The sequence below is a fragment of the Rhinatrema bivittatum genome, chromosome 8, assembly GCF_901001135.1.
Source record: "Rhinatrema bivittatum chromosome 8, aRhiBiv1.1, whole genome shotgun sequence".
NCBI classification, from domain to species: domain Eukaryota; kingdom Metazoa; phylum Chordata; class Amphibia; order Gymnophiona; family Rhinatrematidae; genus Rhinatrema; species Rhinatrema bivittatum.
This window is the reverse complement of record NC_042622.1, coordinates 209,116,076-209,136,129: the sequence shown is the minus strand read 5'-3', so window position 1 is coordinate 209,136,129 and position 20,054 is coordinate 209,116,076. Positions and strand designations below refer to the sequence as shown.

At 46.4% G+C, this 20,054-nt stretch overlaps 1 protein-coding gene across 5 annotated transcripts in view; it reads left to right on the top strand.

The window, feature by feature from the left end:
• Window positions 1-20,054, top strand: part of METTL27 (methyltransferase like 27) — a 58,218-nt gene that overhangs the window by 12,853 nt on the left and 25,311 nt on the right. For 4 of the 5 annotated variants that reach the window (XM_029612861.1, XM_029612863.1, XM_029612859.1 and 1 more), the window contains exons 3-4: window positions 2,430-2,558; window positions 6,784-6,919. In XM_029612861.1, the coding sequence (XP_029468721.1) occupies window positions 2,430-2,558; window positions 6,784-6,919 (265 nt within the window). Of the gene's footprint in view, window positions 1-2,429; window positions 2,559-6,783; window positions 6,920-7,644; window positions 7,913-20,054 lie in introns of those variants that run through there. The other variant, XM_029612864.1, reaches the window with a different exon arrangement.

The window sequence follows — 20,054 nt, the reverse complement described above, 5'->3', positions numbered from 1 at the left end:
CCACTCAGTCCTATGGAAAACAAACTGCAGCTATCATTACCACTAAGTCCCATGTTGAATTTAATTGTTTGTTTTTTGTAATACATTTTTATGTATTTTTTGTTCATTTATTAAAAATTCTTTATCTCTATTTTTCTTTTTCTCTGAATTTTTCTGCCTTTATTTTACTTTCCCTTTGTTTCTCTCCCTCTTCCCTGCTTTTCCTCAGTCAGATGCACAGCTCTCTGTGTCTGCCTTCTCTGGCTGGATGTGAGTCTGTGGAGTATAGAGTCCCTTATTCATAAGCCCAGCTCTCTGTGTGTCTCTTCTCTAGCTGAATGTGAATGATTGGGAGTATAGAGTCACTCAGAAGTGCAGAGTCATGCATATGGGGTGTGGAAATCCGAAAGAACTGTATTTGATGGGGGTGAAGGGCTGATGTGCACAGAGCAGAGGAGTGAGACCTTGGGGTGATAGTGTCTAACAATCTGAAGTCGGGGAAACAATGTGACAAGGCGATAGCTAAAGCCAGAAGAATGCTGGGTTGCATAGAGAGAGGAATATCGAGTAAGAAAAGGGAAGTGATTATCCCCTTGTACAGGTCCTTGGAGAGGCTTCACCTGGAGTACTGTGCTCAGTTCTGGAGACCGTATCTCCGAAGGGACAGAGACAGGATAGAGGCGGTCCAGAGAAGGGCGACCAAAAAGGTCGCCCTTCTCTGGACCGCCTCTATCCTGGACCGCATCGAATGACTTATGAGGAGAGATTGAAGAATCTAAATATGTACACCCTGGAGGAAAGGAGGGGCAGAGGTGATATGATACAGACTTTCAGATACTTGAAAGGTTTTAAAGATCCAAAGACAACGACAAACCTTCCGTTGGAAAAAAATCAGAACCAGGGGTCACAATTTGAAGCTTCAGGGAGGAAGACTCAGAACCAATGTCAGGAAGTATTTCTTCACAGAGAGGGTGGTGGATGCCTGGAATGCCCTTCCGGAGGAAATGGTGAAGACCAAAACTGTGAAGGACTTCAAAGGGGCGTGGGATAAACACTGTGGATCCATAAAGTCTAGAGGATGTGAATGAAGAGAGGGTGGCTTGTGGGAATGACGGCTACTACCTGGAGATAATACCCGTATTCAATAAACAAACACACGGTTAATGCGACTCCAACATTGCTCTAATTTTCAACGGCAAGAGGAAATGTGGAAAAAAGGATTTACATTCACAAAAAAACAGGGAGTAGCTTGCTTGTTATAGCGGTTACTACCCCAAACCAAATAAGCTTGATACTTCACTTTCAATGCATATGCAGCGTAGCTCTCTGCTTCAATGGCAGGGGGAATGAAGAAAAGTGGATTTATATTCAGACAACAACCAACAAGGACTGAATTGCACAGACTGGGTAAACAAATAAGCTTGGGAGTAGCTTGCTTATTGCGGCGGTTACTACCCCTAACCAATTAAGCTAGATACTTCACTTAGATGCAGCTCCAGCACTGCTCTCTACATTAATGGCGGGGGTGGAAGGGAAATAGAACCATAAGGTTACTAAGGGCCAAGAGTAACAGATAAATATGAGAAAAAAAACAAGTGTGAAAGCTTGCTGGGCAAACTGGATGAGCCATTTGGTCTTCTGACATCATTTCATTTCTATGAATGTGAGTGATTGGGAGTATAGAGTCACTCATTCAGATGCCCAGCTCTCTGTGTGTCTCTTCTCTAGCTGGATGGGAGTGTGTGGGAGTATAGAGTCCCTCATTCATATGCCCAGCTCTCTATGTGTCTCTTCTCTAGCTGGGTGTGAGTGTATGGGAGTATAGAGTCCCTCATTCGGATGCCCAGCTCTCTGTGTGTCTCTTCTCTAGCTGGATGGGAGTGTGTGGGAGTATAGAGTCCCTCAATCAGATGCCCAGCTTTCTGTGTGTCTCTTCTATAGCTGGATGGAGGGCATGGGAGTATAGAGTTCCTCATTCATTTGCCCAACTCTCTGTGTGTATCTTCTCTAGCTGGGTGTGAGTATATGGGAGTATAGAGGCCCTCATTCGGATGCCCAGCTCTCTGTGTGTCTCTTCTCTAGCTGGGTGTGAGTGTATGGGAGTATAGAGTCCCTCATTCAGATGCCCAGCTCTCGGTGTGTCTCTTCTCTAGCTGGGTGTGAGTGTATGGGAGTATAGAGTCCCTCATTCAGATGCCCAGCTCTCTGTGTGTCTATTCTTTAGCTGGATGTGTGTGTGTGTGTGTGTGTGTGTGTGTGTGTGTGTTGGAATATAGAGTTCCTAATTCACGTGACTCTCTCTTTATGTGTCTGTTCTCTAGCTGGATGCAAGTGTATTAGTGCAGAGTCCTGCACTAATTGTCTGTCTCCTGTCTGGCAGAATGTGATATATTGGCATATAGATCCTCTTGTTCATGTGTCCGAATCTCATTGTTTCTCCTCTCTGGAAGGATGTGGAGGTGCTGGAGTATCGAGCTCCACGCCTGGCTGCTGAGTGTCTGGCATCTGCATTCCCAGCTGACCGTGACTCTCAAATAATCCTTGATGTGGCCTGTGGCACAGGACTGGTGGCTGTGGAGGTAAGGAGACACAAGGGACCTCTAAGCTCTGTTTGTAAAACATGTTCACATAGCACTAGCAGTGAGAAGAGCCAGTGGGTTGGGCTTTGGGATTTGTTGTGGTAGATAACATCTATTTTGAAATACCACAATATCACCAAGTCTGTTGTGATACAAAGTGACACTAGTAAAACTGAGCGTGAATGTCATTTAAAGCAAGAGGATCGGTCATGGTCTTTTGCTTCTAGGGTGCTTATCCCAGCTGAGCATAATTATGCACAAATTGAAAAGGAATGTTTGAGCATTGTTTGCCTGCCAACGTTTTCATCATTACCTCTACGGCCAAGACATAATTATAGCAGAAACTGACCAGAAGCGGCTGCTAGCAATCTTTAAGTCGTTCCTATTGCCTTCAGAGCATGCTGCTTACATTGCATCATTACAGCCTCCATGCTGTTTATTAGCCAGGCCCTGAGATGTACATCAGTGATACACTTAGCAGAGCTACAGAAGAGCCGGATCAGTAGTTCAATGCAGGGCCTGAAAATCCCAGGGTTTGCTCCATACAACAGGAACAAACATACGTTGCACAAATCAGTCAAGCAGATTATCTGAATGTCACAGAGCAGAGATTGCATCAAATCATACAGCATAGTGAAGGAGATGAGACCTTGCAGGCACTGAAGTCTGTGTTCCTGAATGGTTGGTCAGAAAAGAAGGAAGACTACCAGCTACAATAAGGGAATACTGGTCATTCAGGGAAGAAATCAACATAAACGTACGTGAGCCTTGTGTGGTACAAGGTGCATCGAAAAGGCTGCAGCACAAAAGGCAAGTCTTTAGGTCAAGATATGACATAGCTGCTAAGGATTTGCCTGAGCTGAATACTGGCGAACAAATCTGCATGAAGCCACTACTGGGAGATGGAACGAGCCGTATCGCCATGGATCCGCGAGTGACTGAGCAGCCGGCTTCCTAAGGCTGCTGTGGACAACAGACACATAGCTCAGATAAAGGGCCAAGCAAGTACATACCCAGGTATGGAGAGAAGAAGATCTGTGGGGAACAATATTGATGAGAACTCCGAACAACCAAGCAGACCTGTTAGAAGTTTTGGGGCCAAGCATGACAGCCAGGAAAGATAACAACTCACTGATGCCAGCAGAGATCAACAGCCATATGCACAGAATATTTTGGTACACAATCTGTGGGACATTTTACAATAGAAAGTTGTGCGAATACTGAAAAAGAAAAAGGAGATGTTATAGATGTTAACTTGTAGGTTGATGCTACCTTGTGACTGATTGTTATATTTCTCTGTTTTCTATTTCCTGTCACTTGTTATTTTAATCTTCTGTGTTGCCTGCTGAGTAATACAATGCAACATGGCGCCCGCTGTTCACGAGCAGCTTTCACTTCTCTTTATTTCTACATATGAAAAAACCTCTGGCAGCTCAGTAGCTCAGTCCCCAAAACCTGGGGTGGAGCATAAGCAGAACTGAACTAATCAGAGGGAATATTGGCCAGGAACCCAGCAACAGAAGGATTGAGTACTAGGGGCTGGGATCCTGCTGGATCAATCCTGAGGCAAGAGACAAGCTAGAAACAAATACATAACACTGAACCAGTTGGAGACAGAACATAAAAGCAGAGTTGTATAAATCAGAATGAGAAAACAGTGAGTAAATGAGTTCTGTTCCCAAAACGTCTTTCAGAATACTTTCTCAAAAAAAATGAAGCAGAATTTCTAGATGTCTAGAACTCCAGATGTTTGCTAACATAGTAAACAAACGATGGAAGTTCGGCTTTGTTGTTCTTTTTCTTAGTGCCATTTTAAAATTTCATAAAGAAATTGAAGTTAATTTTTTGTATAAAATTAAAAGTAATAAAGGCACAAACTCTATAGTATAGAAATGAAATGACATAGAAACATAGAAATGACGGCAGCAGAAGACCAATAGGCCCATCCAGTCTGCCTAGCAAACTTTCACACTTATTTTCTCATACTTATCTATTACTCCGCCCGCTGAGTTCAGGGCCCTTATTGGTAGCTTTTTGATTCTAATTTCCTTCCACCCCCACCATTGATGCAGAGAGCAGTGTTGGAGCTGTATGAAAGTGAAGTATAAGGTTTAATGTTTGAGGGCAGTAACCGTCGTATTGAGCAAGTTATCCCGATGTTTGTATACTCATACTGCTCAGATCAATGCCTTGTTAGATGTTGGCTGGATGTAAATCCTATTTCTTCATTCCCCCCTGCTGTTAAAGCAGTGAGTTGCGCTGGATAGGCTTTCCAAGTGAAGTAACAGGCTTAATTGGTTCGGGGTAGTAACCACCACAACAAGTAAGCTACTCCCACGCATATTTGTTTACCCAGACTGTGCAATTCAGTCCTTGTTGGTTGTTGTCTGAATGTAAATCCTCTTATCTTCATTCCCCCCTGCTGTTGAAGCAGAGATAACGTTGAAGCAGAGATTTACACTGGCTATGCATTGAAAGTGAAGTATCAGGCTTAATTGGTTTGGGGTAGTAACTGCTGCAACAAGCAAACTACTCCCACACTTATTTGTTTACCCAGACTTTGCTACCTTGTTGGTTGCTGCCTGAATGCAAATCCTCTTTTCCACATTTCCTCTTGCCGTTGAAGCATAGAGCAATGTAGGAGTCTCATTAATTGTGTGAACATTTATTGAATAAGGGTATTAATCACTAGGTAGTAGCCATCATTCCTGCAAGCCACCCCCATACCTCTTTTCTTCATTCCCATCCTCCAGGCTTTATGGATTCACAGTGTTTATCCCATGCCCCTTTGAAATCCTTCACAGTTTTTGTCTTCACCACTTCCTCCGGAAGGGCATTCCAGGCATCCACCACCCTCTCCATGAAGAAATACTTCCTGACATTGGTTCTGAGTCTTCCTTCTTGGAGTTTTAAATCGTGACCCCTGGTTCTGCTGATTTTTTTCCAATGGAAAAGGTTTATCGTTGACTTTGGATCATTAAAACCTTTCAAGTATCTGAACGTCTGTATCATATCACTCCTGTTCCTCCTTTCCTCCAGGGTATACATATTTAGATTCTTCAGTCTCTCCTCATAATTCATTCAATGAAGACCATCCACCTTTTTGGTGCCCCTTCTCTGGACTGCTTCCATCTGTCTCTGTCCCTTCGGAGATAAGGTCTCCAAAACTAAGCACAGTACTCTAGGTGAGGTCTCACCAAGGACCTGTATAAGGGGATAATCACTTCCCTTTTCTTACTCGATATTCCTCTCTCTATGCAGCCCAGCATTCTTCTGGCTTTAGCTATTGCCTTGTCACATTGTTTTGCCAACTTCAGATCATTAGACACTATCACCCCAAGGTCTCTCTCCTGCTCCGTGCACATCAGCCCTTCACCCCCCATCAAATACATTTCTTTCGGATTTCCACGCCCATGGAAACCATACCGTTTGATGATCACTAGTGCTGAGGTGGGCGCCCACCTGGATGTCAGAGACATTATCTCCATTAATGAGCACTAAATCGAGTATAGCTCCCTCCCTCATAGATTCCATTACCATTTGTTTGAACAGAGCCCCCTGCAGGGTATCCACTATCTCTCTACTATTGTTAGATTCCGCAGAAGGGATTCTCCAGTCTACATCCGGCAGATTAAAATCTCTAACAATCACCACTTCTTCCTTCCTCTCCATCTTTTGGATGTCTTCAATCAGATCTTTGTCCAGTACTTCCATTTGATTTGGAGGTCTGTAAACCACTCCAATAAAAATGGATGCCCCATCATCCCTTTTTAGGTCGGCCCATAAAGCTTCTTCTTTGCCCCATCTTCCTTGCAGCTCAGATGCTTGAATATTGTTTCTGACATAAAGAGCCACTCTTCTCCCCCCCCCCCTTTTCTGTCCTCTCTGTCCTTCCTTAATAAGTTATAGCCTGGTATGGCCGTATCCCAATCATGTGAATCCGTGAACCACGTCTCCATGACAGCAACAATGTCTAAGTCCGCCTCCACCATTAGGGCTACATTTCTCAGGGGGGTCAGGCTTGTATGGCGTACAGCTGGGAGATATCCTTAGCACTGGGTAGAGGGAACAACTAAGGAAAGGCAATGGCCATATCTAGAAGAGTGAAGGCAGTCAGACTTGTAAGGCTGACATGCAAATTGTGGACCAAATGGTTCTTTTCTACTGACATCTGTAATATTTTTTCTGTAATTGTGAATTAATACTCCCCCCCCCCCCTCCCCAGTTATACAGACATGGATTCCGCATCTTTCACGGGATGGATGGCAGTGAGCAGATGCTCCAACATGCAAGGCAGAAGAAGTTGTACCAGGAGTTGAAGCAAAGCATTCTGGGACAGGAGCCCTTGGCAGCACCCACAGGTAACAGTAGAATCTGGGAGGAAGGCATAGGGAGAACAAGAAATACAGAGATAGAGGGAGGGAAGAAGGAATAGAGAGGGGAGAAGAGAGAGAGATGGAGGGAAGGAAGAAGGAATAGATGGAAGGAATGGAGAGAGAATGATAGAGATGACGAAAGAGAGACAGAGATGGGAAGAAAGAATACATGAGAAGAATAGAATGAGATATTATTTCAAGCCAACATGGTTGTCCAAAGCAGATGCATTCACTCCCCATTCAGAGCCTGATTCATCAGAGTCTCCTTCCATTGATTCAGAACGTGAAAAAATCATTGGTGAAACAGCCCCTTAGTTTTGGCCAGTTTCTGGATAATATTACGTTGGGCACTCACCTTCCCTTTGATTTTCTCAACATGTGTCAGAGAGCAGTTGAGTGCTACACTAAGGCAGAGAGGTTTTCAGCAGTGGACCAGACACTCCATGTGACACTGAGTTTCCACTTTGCATTCCTCTTTCTTATGGACCTGATTTTCAAAACCTGTTTTATGCACGTAAATGGCTATTATTAGATAGACCAGGGCTCAGTGCATGAAGTGTTCTGGGACAGAGTTGGAATGTATGTGCATACATTTTGATTATGCATGTAAGTTAACTTGCCCAAGTTATGTCCTGCAAAGAGGAGGTGTAACTGTACATGAGTTAATCTGTTATACTCCTGGGGGAATTCTGCACTACTGCGGAATGCAGAATTTGCGCAGAATTCCCCCTTCCCGCAGATTTCCTCTCTCGTCGCCCTTCCCGCAGATCTTCACCGTCGCCTCGCCGATTTCCTCCCTCCAAAACCGGAAGTGAACGGGGACAGCGGCCATCGCGAGAGTGGGGGCATCTCAGCACGGCAGAAAATAGGAGACCCTGGCATGCCGCGAACGGAGCGCATCCCGCGGCACACATGACGCGCTCCGTTCGTGGCGAAGATGAAGGCCCGGTGCGCCGTACGCAGCGAAAAGGGAAGGCCCCCGTGTGCCACGGGACGTGCTCCGTTCACGGCGAAGATGAAGGCCCGGCATGCCATTTGTGGTGAAAAGGGAAGGCCCCCAATTTGCCGCGAACGGCGCGCCCGGGCCTTCATCTTCGCCGCGAACGGAGTGCATCTCACAGCCTACCAGTGAGAGAGAATGTGTGTGTGAGAGAGGAGAGGGTGACAGAGAGCATGGTTGGTGAGTGGGGGTGGGGAAGGTGAGAGAGAGCAGGAGGATGTGAGAGCATGTTTGGTGAGAGGGGGGTGGGGAAGGTGAGAGAGAGCAGGAGGGTGTGAGAGAGAGCATGAGAGATAAGAGAGGGTGGGTGGGGAGATGCTTGAGTGTGGGTTTCAGAAAGAGGGAGCCTATATGAGGGGAAGGGGATGCCGGTGAGAGAGAATGTGTGTGTGAGAGAGGAGAGGGGGTGTGGGTGAGGGTGGTAAGAGGGGGAATGGGGGGGAATGGGGGGGATGCTTGTAGGTTTCAGAGAGGGAGCCTATGTGAGGGGAGGGGAGGGTGACAGCGCAGGAGGGTGAGAGAGAGCATGGGACGTAAAAGAGAGGGGCTGGGGGATGCTTGAGTGTGGGTTTCAGAGAGAGGGAGCCTATATGATGGCTCAACCGAATAACGGTATATAAAACTCATCAAATAAATAAATAAATAAATATGAGGAGATTGTAAAGGAGCATGTATGTGTGTGAGAGATTGGGAGCTCGTGTGTATGAAAAAGGGATTGTGTGTATGTGAGAGTGCTAGCCTGTGTGAAGGGGTGCATGAGAGAGAGACATATAGGTAGCCTGTGAGAGAGAAAGGGAGCTTGTGTGTGTATGCAAGAGAGAGGGACCCTGTATGAGGGGATGTGTGTGTGTGCGAGAGAGTGAGAGCCTGTATGAGGGTGTGTGTATGTGCACTAGAGAGAGGGAGAAACAGAGGGAGCCTGTGTGAGGTGCAGTACTGAGAAGGGGGTCAAACTCTGGGACTGGCAATAGAGTGGAAGGGGTTGAGCCTAGAGGTGAAGGTGAGAGATATTGGCAGGTGGAGGAGTTGGGGCCTGAGAGGACAAACTGGCCAGGGGAGTAGGGAGAAAGAGTGGAAGGGACACTCTTACAGTGAATTTCTAGGGAAATTCTGCTCAAAATATTTAAAATTCTTCAACTTTAAGTAATAACTTTTTTCTGTAATAAATTAAAATGTAGTTACTTAAAGACTGTCATGTAAATTGTGTTATTTTGACCAATATAAAGTTTGCAGAATTTTGCAGAATTTTCAGTTTTTGTACGCAGAATTCCCCCAGGAGTAATCTGTGCATGTTCTTGGGCAGTTGCACGAATTTTCAGTGCAAACTTATGTGTACAGGTTTGTATAGAAAATTCAGGTGCATACCATGTTCCTTACAATTGGTTTTTACTTTTTATAGCATGTGGTAGTGGTTAAGGGGGGAGGGGGTGGGTGGGAGAAGGGTAGGTTGGGTAAGGCTTGAAATTAGGTAATCACACAATTATTGTCTTTTGTTATGAGTCATGCTTTATTGTTTCTAGATGGTTTCTATTCTCTTTACAAGTGAGGTGCAGGCATTACATGTGTGAGGCATTATTGCAGACCTTGTGCTAATATAGTTCCAATCGCTGTCTTTCTTATGATCAAGTGAATGTATTAAGGTTTCTATTATATATTTTGGGCCTGTTATTGTGTTAGGTATGGGCCATATATTGTACCTTTATTCTTTTGTAGTGTGGTTTCTAATAAAAGTTCTAATTATAAAAAAAAGAAAATTCAGGTGCACTTATGAAATTACCCTTCCTATGGAAGCACACACACACACACACACACACACACACACACACTTGGGACTCAGGGTGTCTTATAGCTGATTTCCTCAGAGTAATAATCAGATTTGTTAAGATCAGTGTCAGGGTCATTTCACTACAGAAGAAATCCTTGTCTTATGATAAAAGGTCTATCAAATTGAGATCAGTTGGAATTTTCATGGCTGGGACGTATAGCAGCGGTGAAGATGACCATTCTACCCAGATGGTGTTATTTGTTTCAGACTCTGTCCACACGTGTATTTGATGCTTTTTCAAAGCTGTGTCATCAGTGGATATTTAGCTTGATTTGGAAAAAGAGGCCTTCAAGAGCTGCTAAGAGGGTAATGTACTTGAAAAAGGTTTCTGGGAAGGTTGGCAGTTCCAAATGTCAGGCAGTAATTTAGGGATGTGAATCGTTTTAGGACGATTAAAATTATCGTCCGATAATTTTAATATCGTCTTAAACCGTTATGGAACACAATACAATAGAGATTCTAACGATTTATCGTTATAAATCGTTAGAATCGTGAGCCGGCACACTAAAACCCCCTAAAACCCACCCCCGACCCTTTAAATTAAATCCCCCACCCTCCCGAACCCCCCCCCAAATGACTTAAATAACCTGCGGGTCCAGCGGCGGTCCGGAACGGCAGCGGTCCGGAACGGGCTCCTGCTACTGAATCTTGTTGTCTTCAGCCGGCGCCATTTTCCAAAATGGCGCCGAAAAAATGGCGGCGGCCATAGACGAACACGATTGGACGGCAGGAGGTCCTTCCGGACCCCCGCTGGACTTTTGGCAAGTCTTGTGGGGGTCAGGAGGCCCCCCCCAAGCTGGCCAAAAGTTCCTGGAGGTCCAGCGGGGGTCAGGGAGCGATTTCCCGCCGCGAATCGTTTTCGTACGGAAAATGGCGCCGGCAGGAGATCGACTGCAGGAGGTCGTTCAGCGAGGGTTCCGGCGCCTCGCTGAACGACCTCCTGCAGTCGATCTCCTGCCGGCGCCATTTTCCGTACGAAAACGATTCGCGGCGGGAAATCGCTCCCTGACCCCCGCTGGACCTCCAGGAACTTTTGGCCAGCTTGGGGGGGGCCTCCTGACCCCCACAAGACTTGCCAAAAGTCCAGCGGGGGTCCGGAAGGACCTCCTGCCGTCCAATCGTGTTCGTCTATGGCCGCCGCCATTTTTCGGCGCCATTTTGGAAAATGGCGCCGGCTGAAGACAACAAGATTCAGTAGCAGGAGCCCGTTCCGGACCGCTGCCGTTCCGGACCGCCGCTGGACCCGCAGGTTATTTAAGTCATTTGGGGGAGGGTTCGGGAGGGTGGGGGATTTAATTTAAAGGGTCGGGGGTGGGTTTTAGGGGGTTTTAATGTGCCGGTTTTGCGATTTTACGTTTTTTCGATTTTTTACGATTTTTCACGATTTTTCACAATATTTTACCCCCCCAAACGGCAACAATACGATTCCCTCCCCCTCCCAGCCGAAATCGATCGTTAAGACGATCGAGGACACGATTCACATCTCTAGGCAGTATTACCTTGTGGCATGGCTTAGAGTTATAGTGTTGTAGAACTATGGGAAATTTTGCAAGAAATGATATGACATAGAACAAACAAAAATAACCTACGAGGGGTTATATGGAGTCCTAAAATGAAAGGGGACCCATTTACTAGTTTACCTCTTAGGTTATGGAAGAAGTATTGTCGGGGGCTTACAGGTCATGATGATTTTTCCCCATTGACTTCTTTTGCTTTTAATAAAGCTTTTCCACCAGGGATTGACCACCCAGTTTTTCAGAGATGGAGTGAGAAGGGTCTGGTACATCTGGGTCAGTTTTTTCATACTAATACAGTTGTTAGATTTGAGGATTTAAAGAGTTAAGTATAGGCTGGCTGATTTGGATTTCTGTGCCTTTCTGCAAATAAGACATTTCCTAGGGGAGGGGACGATACATAAGGAAACCTCGAGACCTCAGACAGAATTTGAAACTATGGAGCAGATTTTCAAAGGCTACGTGCGTAACCCTAGAAAATCTGCCCCTGCGCGCGCCGAGCCTATTTTGCATAGGCTCGACAGCGTGCACAAGCCCCGGGATGCGCGTAAGTCCCGGGACTTTGCTTGGGGGGCATGTTGGGGGCGGCGCAGCATTCGGGGGCAGGGCCGTGGGCGTGGTGCCAGCCCGGGGGCATTCCTGGGGCGTGACCGAGGCCTCCGAACCAGCCCCCGGGCTGGGGAATGGCGCGCCGGCAGCCCGCCGGGGCAGGCGTAACTTTCTTAACAAAGGTAGGGGGGAATTTAGTTAGGGCTGGGGGTGGGTTAGGTAGAGGAAGGGAGGGGAAAGTCAGGGGGGGCCGTAAAAAAAGTTCCCTCCGAGGCAGACTGCTCGGCTTGGCGCGCGCAGGTTGCACAATTGTGCATCCCCCTGCGCGCGCTGACCCTGGATTTTAAAACATATGCGCGCGGCAGCGCACGCATGTTATAAAATCGGGCATAGATTTGTTCGCTCTGGGTTGCGCGAACAAATCTACGCCCGCGCATAACATTAAAAATCTACCCCAGAGAGCGGATGACGTCACCGCGCAGGCCGGCAGCTTGAATCCCGGGCTGCTCAACCCCCGTTCCAAATCGCATGCCATCGGCGTTTCCAGGCCTCGGTTTTGGCTATAAAACCATCTAGCAGCAGCCCACGGCGTAAGGATGACGGCTGCGAAAAAAAAAATGGACCTTAAGAGATTTTCCTTCGCCGCTGCCGCGGCTGAAATAGAGCCAGATGAGGGAGCCAAGATGGCGGACGGGCCGCGCTCTCCAGCGGGATCGGCTGAGGAGGTAATGCCGGGGCCTCTGGGATCAGGGGATAACTCAATTCCCACCAGAGAAGAGTTTAAGGCATGGTTTGGGGCCCTTCACGAGGATATGGCACAGTTCCGTCGGGGGATGGAGGACATAGTTGTGGGCATTAAAACGGACGTCACTGAGCTCCTGCACCGCGTGGAGTCCACAGAAGATAGTTTGGAAGAACAACATACTACAATTCAGGCTTTAAACACTGATTATCACAAAATGAAGGACTCACACGAAGAATTGGCCAGGCATGTGGAGGATATGGAGAATAGACTGCGCAGATCAAAACTCAGGTTTTGGGGCATCCCTGAAGAGGCGACCTTCTCTGACAGTGCTAAGGTGGTACAGGAAATATGTACCCAGCTGCTAGGGGACGGTGACAGCCAAGAAGATATCCCCAGTATTTTGTTAGACAGGGCGCACAGAACACTTGGAGCGCCGAGGAACAATCAAGCCCGGGACATAATTGCATGTTTTCATAATTTCGCCATTAAAGAAAAGGTGATGGGGATAGCCAGGAAACAAGGGACGGTGACCTGGAAAGGCCACAAGGTTGAAATTTTTCAAGACCTAGCGATTTCCACTATTCAGAAACAGCGAGAGTTCAAATCAGTGGTACAAGCGCTACGTGATCAGAACCATCGTTATAAATGGCTTTTCCCCTTTGGACTCAGCTTCACTATCAATGGGATAACCTCCAGGGTCCAGAAATTGCGGGAGGCAGAGGACATCCTGAGAGCGGCAGGCATTCTCCCTGGGGAAAACAGTTCATCTGCGGCGGAGAGCATGGATACTTCGCGCCCACGAGAATACCCCAGGTGGCAGAGAGTGCCCAAAGGAGGGAAATGACTATGGAGGCATCCAGACGAACCCTCCACTTCTAAGGGCCTCGGCTGAGGCGAAGGGACAATTTTGAGCTTCTTGAAGGCTCTGGTAACACATGGACTTTGAGTAAGGTTCTACAGGTGAATCTCAAAAGTGGCCAAGATTTGGTTTTGGTTATGGTTTGGATGGTTTTCTGCAATAAGTTACGCGAAGGTTGAAAGGTTTATATAGGTTTGGTTACAAACGACGGGGGGGATGGGGGGGGGGAGCCTGCCCGCTGACGTCATCGCTCTCGATAGGCGCGATCCACGGTTGGATGAGTGGATCACTTAGGGATGGGGAAGGGAAGGGGGGGTATGGTCGGGGACAGGGCAACACATCTCTAGACAAGGCAGATCCGTGGACTACGTCCGGAGTTTGTAGCGTAGGGCAGGCGCGAATTGCAACTTATTTTTGCAGTTTTTTTGTTTTTAAACCAGCATGGGGATCAGACACGCGCGTTTCCTGTTTATTATTTAGGTAGATGGCTAGTCTGAAAATAATATCCATAAATACCAAAGGGTTAAATAACCCGAGGAAACGTAAAACATTCATTCATGATATGAAAACGCAGAGGGCAGACATTATATTTTGTCAGGAGATCCATATGGCAAAAAGATTTGAGAAACTTCTGAATTCTAAGGAGTTCCCCCAATATTACCATGCAGCCGCCGCAAAAGGTGGTAAATATTGTGGGGTGGGCATATTGCTCTCCAAGCATCTTACAGCTGAGGTGGGCACGGTCCTAAGAGATGTAGAAGGTAGATATGTTTTATTGAAGGTGACCATACAAAACACACTATATACACTGGCTAACATATACGCCCCAACAGGTGATCAGACGGACTTCCTCCAAAAGATCTCTAAACTAGTTGGGGAATGGACGGAGGGTCACCTAATTTTAGGGGGGGATTTCAATATCACTAGGAATCCCTACCTGGATAACACGAGCACGAGACTTGGAGGAGGTCAAAAGGGGAGGTCAGCACTAACGCATCTTATTGACGATAGGGGACTCAAAGACATCTGGAGGTTACTCAATCCTTCCACACGAAACTACACTTTCTACTCCCACCCGCATCAGTCCTATTCGAGAATTGATTTCTTTTTAATAGATAAAGCTCTGGTGAGTCGAGTGCTGGAAACTGACATTGGCAGTATTACCTGGTCAGACCATGCTCCGATCTGGTTAAAATTGAGTCAGGCGGGAGAGAACCAGGGGACACGCTTTTGGAGACTTAATGATCGCTTATTAGATGATAAAGATTTTGTAGAGGAGATCAAAAAGGGCATACAGGACTTTCTCGACACTAATGATGATGGGGAGGTGTCACCAGGCACGCTTTGGGAAAGTCTCAAGGTGGTATTGAGGGGCCTTTTTATATCCCGTGCCACCCATGTTAAACGTGAATCGGCAAAGAAAAGATTACACATTTTGGAATCAATTGAAGCACTAGAGCTGCGCCACAAGCAGCTTAGGGAGAGCCATATCTTGCAGCAGCTAAAGGAGGCACGTAGAGAGTTACAAGATTTGGAGCTGGGCAGGCTTGCTTATCAGCTTGATTTACTTAAACAGCGCCACTTTGAATTTGGGAATAAGACGAGCAAACAGCTGGCGAGGAAATTAAAGGAACAAGAGGCTAAATCACAAATTACCAAAATTAGAGATGTTGATGGCCAATATATTCACTCCCAGGGGAAGATTGGGGAACGATTTAATAGATTCTATCAGGAACTGTATGATTGTGACGGGGCGATATTAGATTCGGAAGTCGCTCAATATCTAGAGAACTTAAATATCCCGGTACTTGATGGGAAATGTAGTGAGATTCTGGATAGAGAGGTGACTATCCCCGAAACGATGCAGATCATCAAAGAGCTGAAAGCGGGGAAATCACCGGGATTGGATGGTTACACGGGGAAATTTTACAAGGTCTTTAGTCAGTCGATTGGGGCTCCTTTAACAAACATGTTCAATGGATTAAGAACAACTGGACGGATATCCCCGCAAGCTAACACGGCGGGGATCACTATCTTGGCCAAACCGGGACGTGATCACACACTATGCGGGTCATACCGACCAATATCACTCATTAATATAGACCTGAAGATCTTGGCAAAAATTTTGGCCAGGCGTCTGGGCCGGGTAGCAACGCTTTTAGTTGCACCTGATCAGTCGGGATTTATACCAGGCAGACTAGCGTCCAACAATGTCCGGCGAGTGGTCGAGTTGGTCGAATATGCCCAGAAGAATAACATACCTGCCACTCTTCTGTCCGTGGATGCTGAAAAAGCCTTTGACAGGGTGCATTGGCCATTCCTTTTTCAAGTTCTTACCAAAATGGGTTTAGGGGCTCAGTTCACCAATTGGGTGGCTAAATTATATGATCACCCCCAGGCACGAATTAAGATTAATGGCGCGTACTCTCCTCCCTTTGAGGTTAAGAGGGGAACTAGGCAGAGGTGTCCGCTTTCCCCACTCCTGTTTGCACTCACACTAGAACCCCTTGCTGCACAGATTAGAAGCTCACAGGCTATCCAGGGTATTTCAGTGGGGGGTAGCGACTATAAAGTATCTCTTTTTGCGGATGACCTGCTGTTCACCATCACTGCACCTGAGATGTCATTACCAGAATTGGCTCAGGAAATTAGGACCTTTGGGAAAGTGTCCGGGTTCAAAATGAATGAGGACAAATCAGAATTGCTGAATATTTCCATGGATACGGTCCAATATGAGGAGCTAGCGGGCCACCTTCCCTTTAAAAGGGCTAAAACGTGGGTTAAATACCTTGGGGTCAAGTTATGTTCTAACCTCACACAGCTGTACGCTTTAAACTTTGAATCACTAACCAAATCAATTCAACAGGATCTAGATAGATGGGATAGATTGAATTTATCCTGGTTGGGGCGCATAGCTGCTGTAAAGATGTCTGTTCTACCTAAATATTGTTACTTGTTCCAGACACTCCCTGTTAGGGTTCCAGATAAAGCCTTGAAAGTGTGGCAGAGAAAGCTGTTCTCTTTTATATGGAAGCGAAAGCCTCCAAGGGTGGCTCGTTCTGTCTTGTACAGGGATAAGTCGCGTGGAGGCCTGAACGTTCCTAACATATCTTGGTACTACTATGCTAGCCTTTTAGCAGTGGTGGTTAGTTGGCACAGCAGAAGTTCACCTAAACCGTGGATAACGATAGAGCGGACCCTGGTGGGAGACCCTCCCTTAACATATAGAATTTGGTCACCCCAAAAACTGCGAGGGACGAACCTTACGTCTTTTACAGAGGTGGTGATGCAAGCATGGGAGAAATGGAGAAGGAAACTCATTGGGGACAATGTTTTCCACCATAATACTTCCTTTTTATACAACCCCCTATTCCCCCCAGGGATGGAAGGGGCCTTTATTAAGAGATGGCAGAGTAAAGGACTCACCACACTCCGTCAATTGTGGAAGGACAATAAATTTGTACCTTTTAGCGATCTGCAGGCCAGATACTCTTTAGCTGCGTCAGACCACTATGCATATTTGCAACTCGCGCATTTCTTTTCCACTTATAGCTTAGGTAAAGTGCTGGGCCAGGAGAAAACCACGTTTGTCAGGTTTTGTGACAATGCCGATCACTTTGGGAAACCCATTTCCAATATCTATGCACTACTAAATGGGCAGCCAGGAGTAAAACCAGTGTATCAGGTGAAATGGGAACGAGATATTGGTGTCCCTTTACCGGCCCCAGTATGGGAGAAATGTCATCTAAGTATAGGCCGTAGTTCAGTATCAGCATTACTAAAAGAAAATGGTTATAAGGTACTATATCGCTGGTATCTGACTCCTGATAGGTTGTATCAGATGTCCATTCGACCAGATGACAAATGTTGGAGACAATGTGGTATGGTTGGTACCTTCCTACACATGTGGTGGGATTGCCCTGCGGTGAAACATACATGGCAGGGGGTTCAGGACTACATTCAGCACACTTTAAAGATATCAGTGGTTTTAACGCCACGGACCTGTCTGTTGCAGGATGTCTTGGCTGGGGGCACGCTCTGTCAAAGACTGTTAGCTGCACAAGTGATCTTAGCCACCAGATGCGAGATAGCCTTCTGGTGGAAGAAAGCTGAGACGCCCACTCTGAGTGATGTACTAGCCAGGTTAGATAGAGTATACCATCTAAACCACCTCACAGCTATTCGCAACGACCAATTGCCCAAATTCCAAAGAATATGGGAACATTACCTGTTAGGGAGGAACACAGAACCAAAAGCTGGGGGGAGTATTGCGGTTAGCTCCGGTGTTTCTGTTTCAGCTCTCTCAGGTGGAGGATATTGTAATTCATTGGGTTTACAAGATGAAGCCTTCACTACTTAGAATTTCTGAGATACCACACTGACACTACCATATTGGTTGCTTAATTGCTTCACCTGTTGCAACACTGCACCACTGTTGCTCTATTATATTTTGTATTACTGCTCCTGAGTTGCTCTGGTCCTGCTCTCTAAGTAGCGGAGGGAGGAGATGATCTGCAGATAGAAGCTGAGAGACTAGGGAGGGGGGGGGTTCGGGGAGGGAAGGGATGATAGGGTAGGTTACAATCTGCAGTATAATTGGAACCATTTGCTGGCAAAAACTTAGTTGTCTGTTTGTTAAATATCTGTTTATTTAGCAATACCAGCACTAATGCAGGCTCAATTACATTTTCATGCCCTTATCATGTTTGCATCCATATAAGGATACTGTACATTTTTCTATTATCATAATGTCATGCTCTGTACGATTTGGTATAATGATTCTAACACCTACCTGATTTTAGAGTTCCGACTGCTGTTTGTTGCCTGTATCTATTATGGTATTGTGATGTGGTTCTGTCATGTTATGCTTGCTATATGATTAATAAAATAATAATTTACAAAAAAAAAAAAAAAAATCTACCCCAATGTGTGTAAATCTTCAGTATGTATGTTTTAGGATTACATCTACCTCTTCCATCATCTCTGTAACCTGAAGGTATGAATGCAGGGGAGGGGAAAACTGGTATTTCATGCGAGGAAATAATATTATTGGGGTGGGGAAGAGGGGTGCTAGTGTAATTCTTTTAAAATAAAAATTATCTCTTTATTGACCCTCAATGCCCCCGGGCTGGCACCACGCCCACGGCCCCGCCCCCGCCCCCAGAACGCCCCCGAATGCCACGCCGCCCCTGACATGCCCCCCAAGCAAAGGCCCAGGACTTACGCTCGTCCAGGGGCTTTGCGCACGCTGGCGGCCTATGCAACATAGGCGAGCCGGCCACAAGTCCCCTGCGCGCGTAAATCCGGCTAGATTTACGCGCGCCGGTCTTTTAAAATCTGCCCCTAAGTGTTTCCTAGGAAACATGTAGACAGATGGGTTCAGGACCAGTGTGTTATGCACATCTACCAGCAGATGGAGACAGAGCAAACTGACCTCACAGTATACATACCCCTGCACCAGCATCTCCATCTCCATTAGATGGTGGACATGCATCTCCCTCATGAGGATTACTTTAGATTTTGGAAGGAGAAAGAAAAGGAAAATTAATTTGCTCTGCTCTCCTGCAGTGTTATCAAATGGTCCCTCCCCCAGTTGAGAATTCCAGAGGTGATTTCTGTGGTCGCTCAGAGGTGTGCCTTGGTCTGGTAGCTGGTTTTCAGCTGGCATGGACTTAGCTGCTTGTACAGCTGAAAGGCAGTGGGTGCAGGAAGCCGAGCGCGGTGGTGATGGCAGATGTCCTCTCACCCTGCAGCCAGAGACCATCTCTGTACTCGGCCAGGAAAGGCTGAGCTCAGGTAAGATTTGAAAAAAATAAGAAAAAGATATATATAATATAAATACAGAGATGCATAAGGAGGGTTTTTATGTAGAGATTCCTCCTTACCTGGTCTCCGTGCTCGGCGCGCTGTTCCGACTTTTGTCCCGATCCAAGGGAGGTTTAAGGGACGTGGGCAGCCTGGTGGGTTGAGCAGCCTCTATAGCTAAGCCCCACTGTGAGGCTTTTCTACTGTGCGCCATTTGGTAGACCGCGGCATCATTTTGCTTGCTTTGCCTGTGTGCTCAGCTGCACTCTTCAGGAGCATCGGTTCAGGCAGTGCGTCTATTTCTGCATCCAGTTTGTACGTCCAGTTTTTGGATGCTTAGGTGGGCATTGGTTTGGGCATCCAGGTTAAGCGGCATCTGGGCTAGACGTGCACTTAAGTTGTGTGCTTAGCTTGGGCACGTTGATAGTGCACTTATCTTTGGGAAGGCCAAGTTTTGGATGCCTAAAAGTTTGGACACAAATTTTGGACATGTAATTTTTGGACACATAAAAAAAAAAGGCACCTATAGCTAATAAATCCTAGCGCCTTTCCCTATACACTGTCTGTCATATTCGGTGATCTCAGCCTGGCTTGTCAGGTCTGCCAGTTCCCAAGCAATAGCATGCCTCAATACCGTCAACCGTGACATCCTCCGGTACCGATTGTGAGAATGTGGTATCTCAGGGAATGTTCTGAATTGGTTCTCAGCATATCTTAGTAACCGTTCACAACACGTGAAACTCAGCAATGGTTTTTCACAACGGTGTATGCTAAAATCTGGTGTTCCTCAGGGTTCTGTCTTATCGACAGTATTATTTAACAT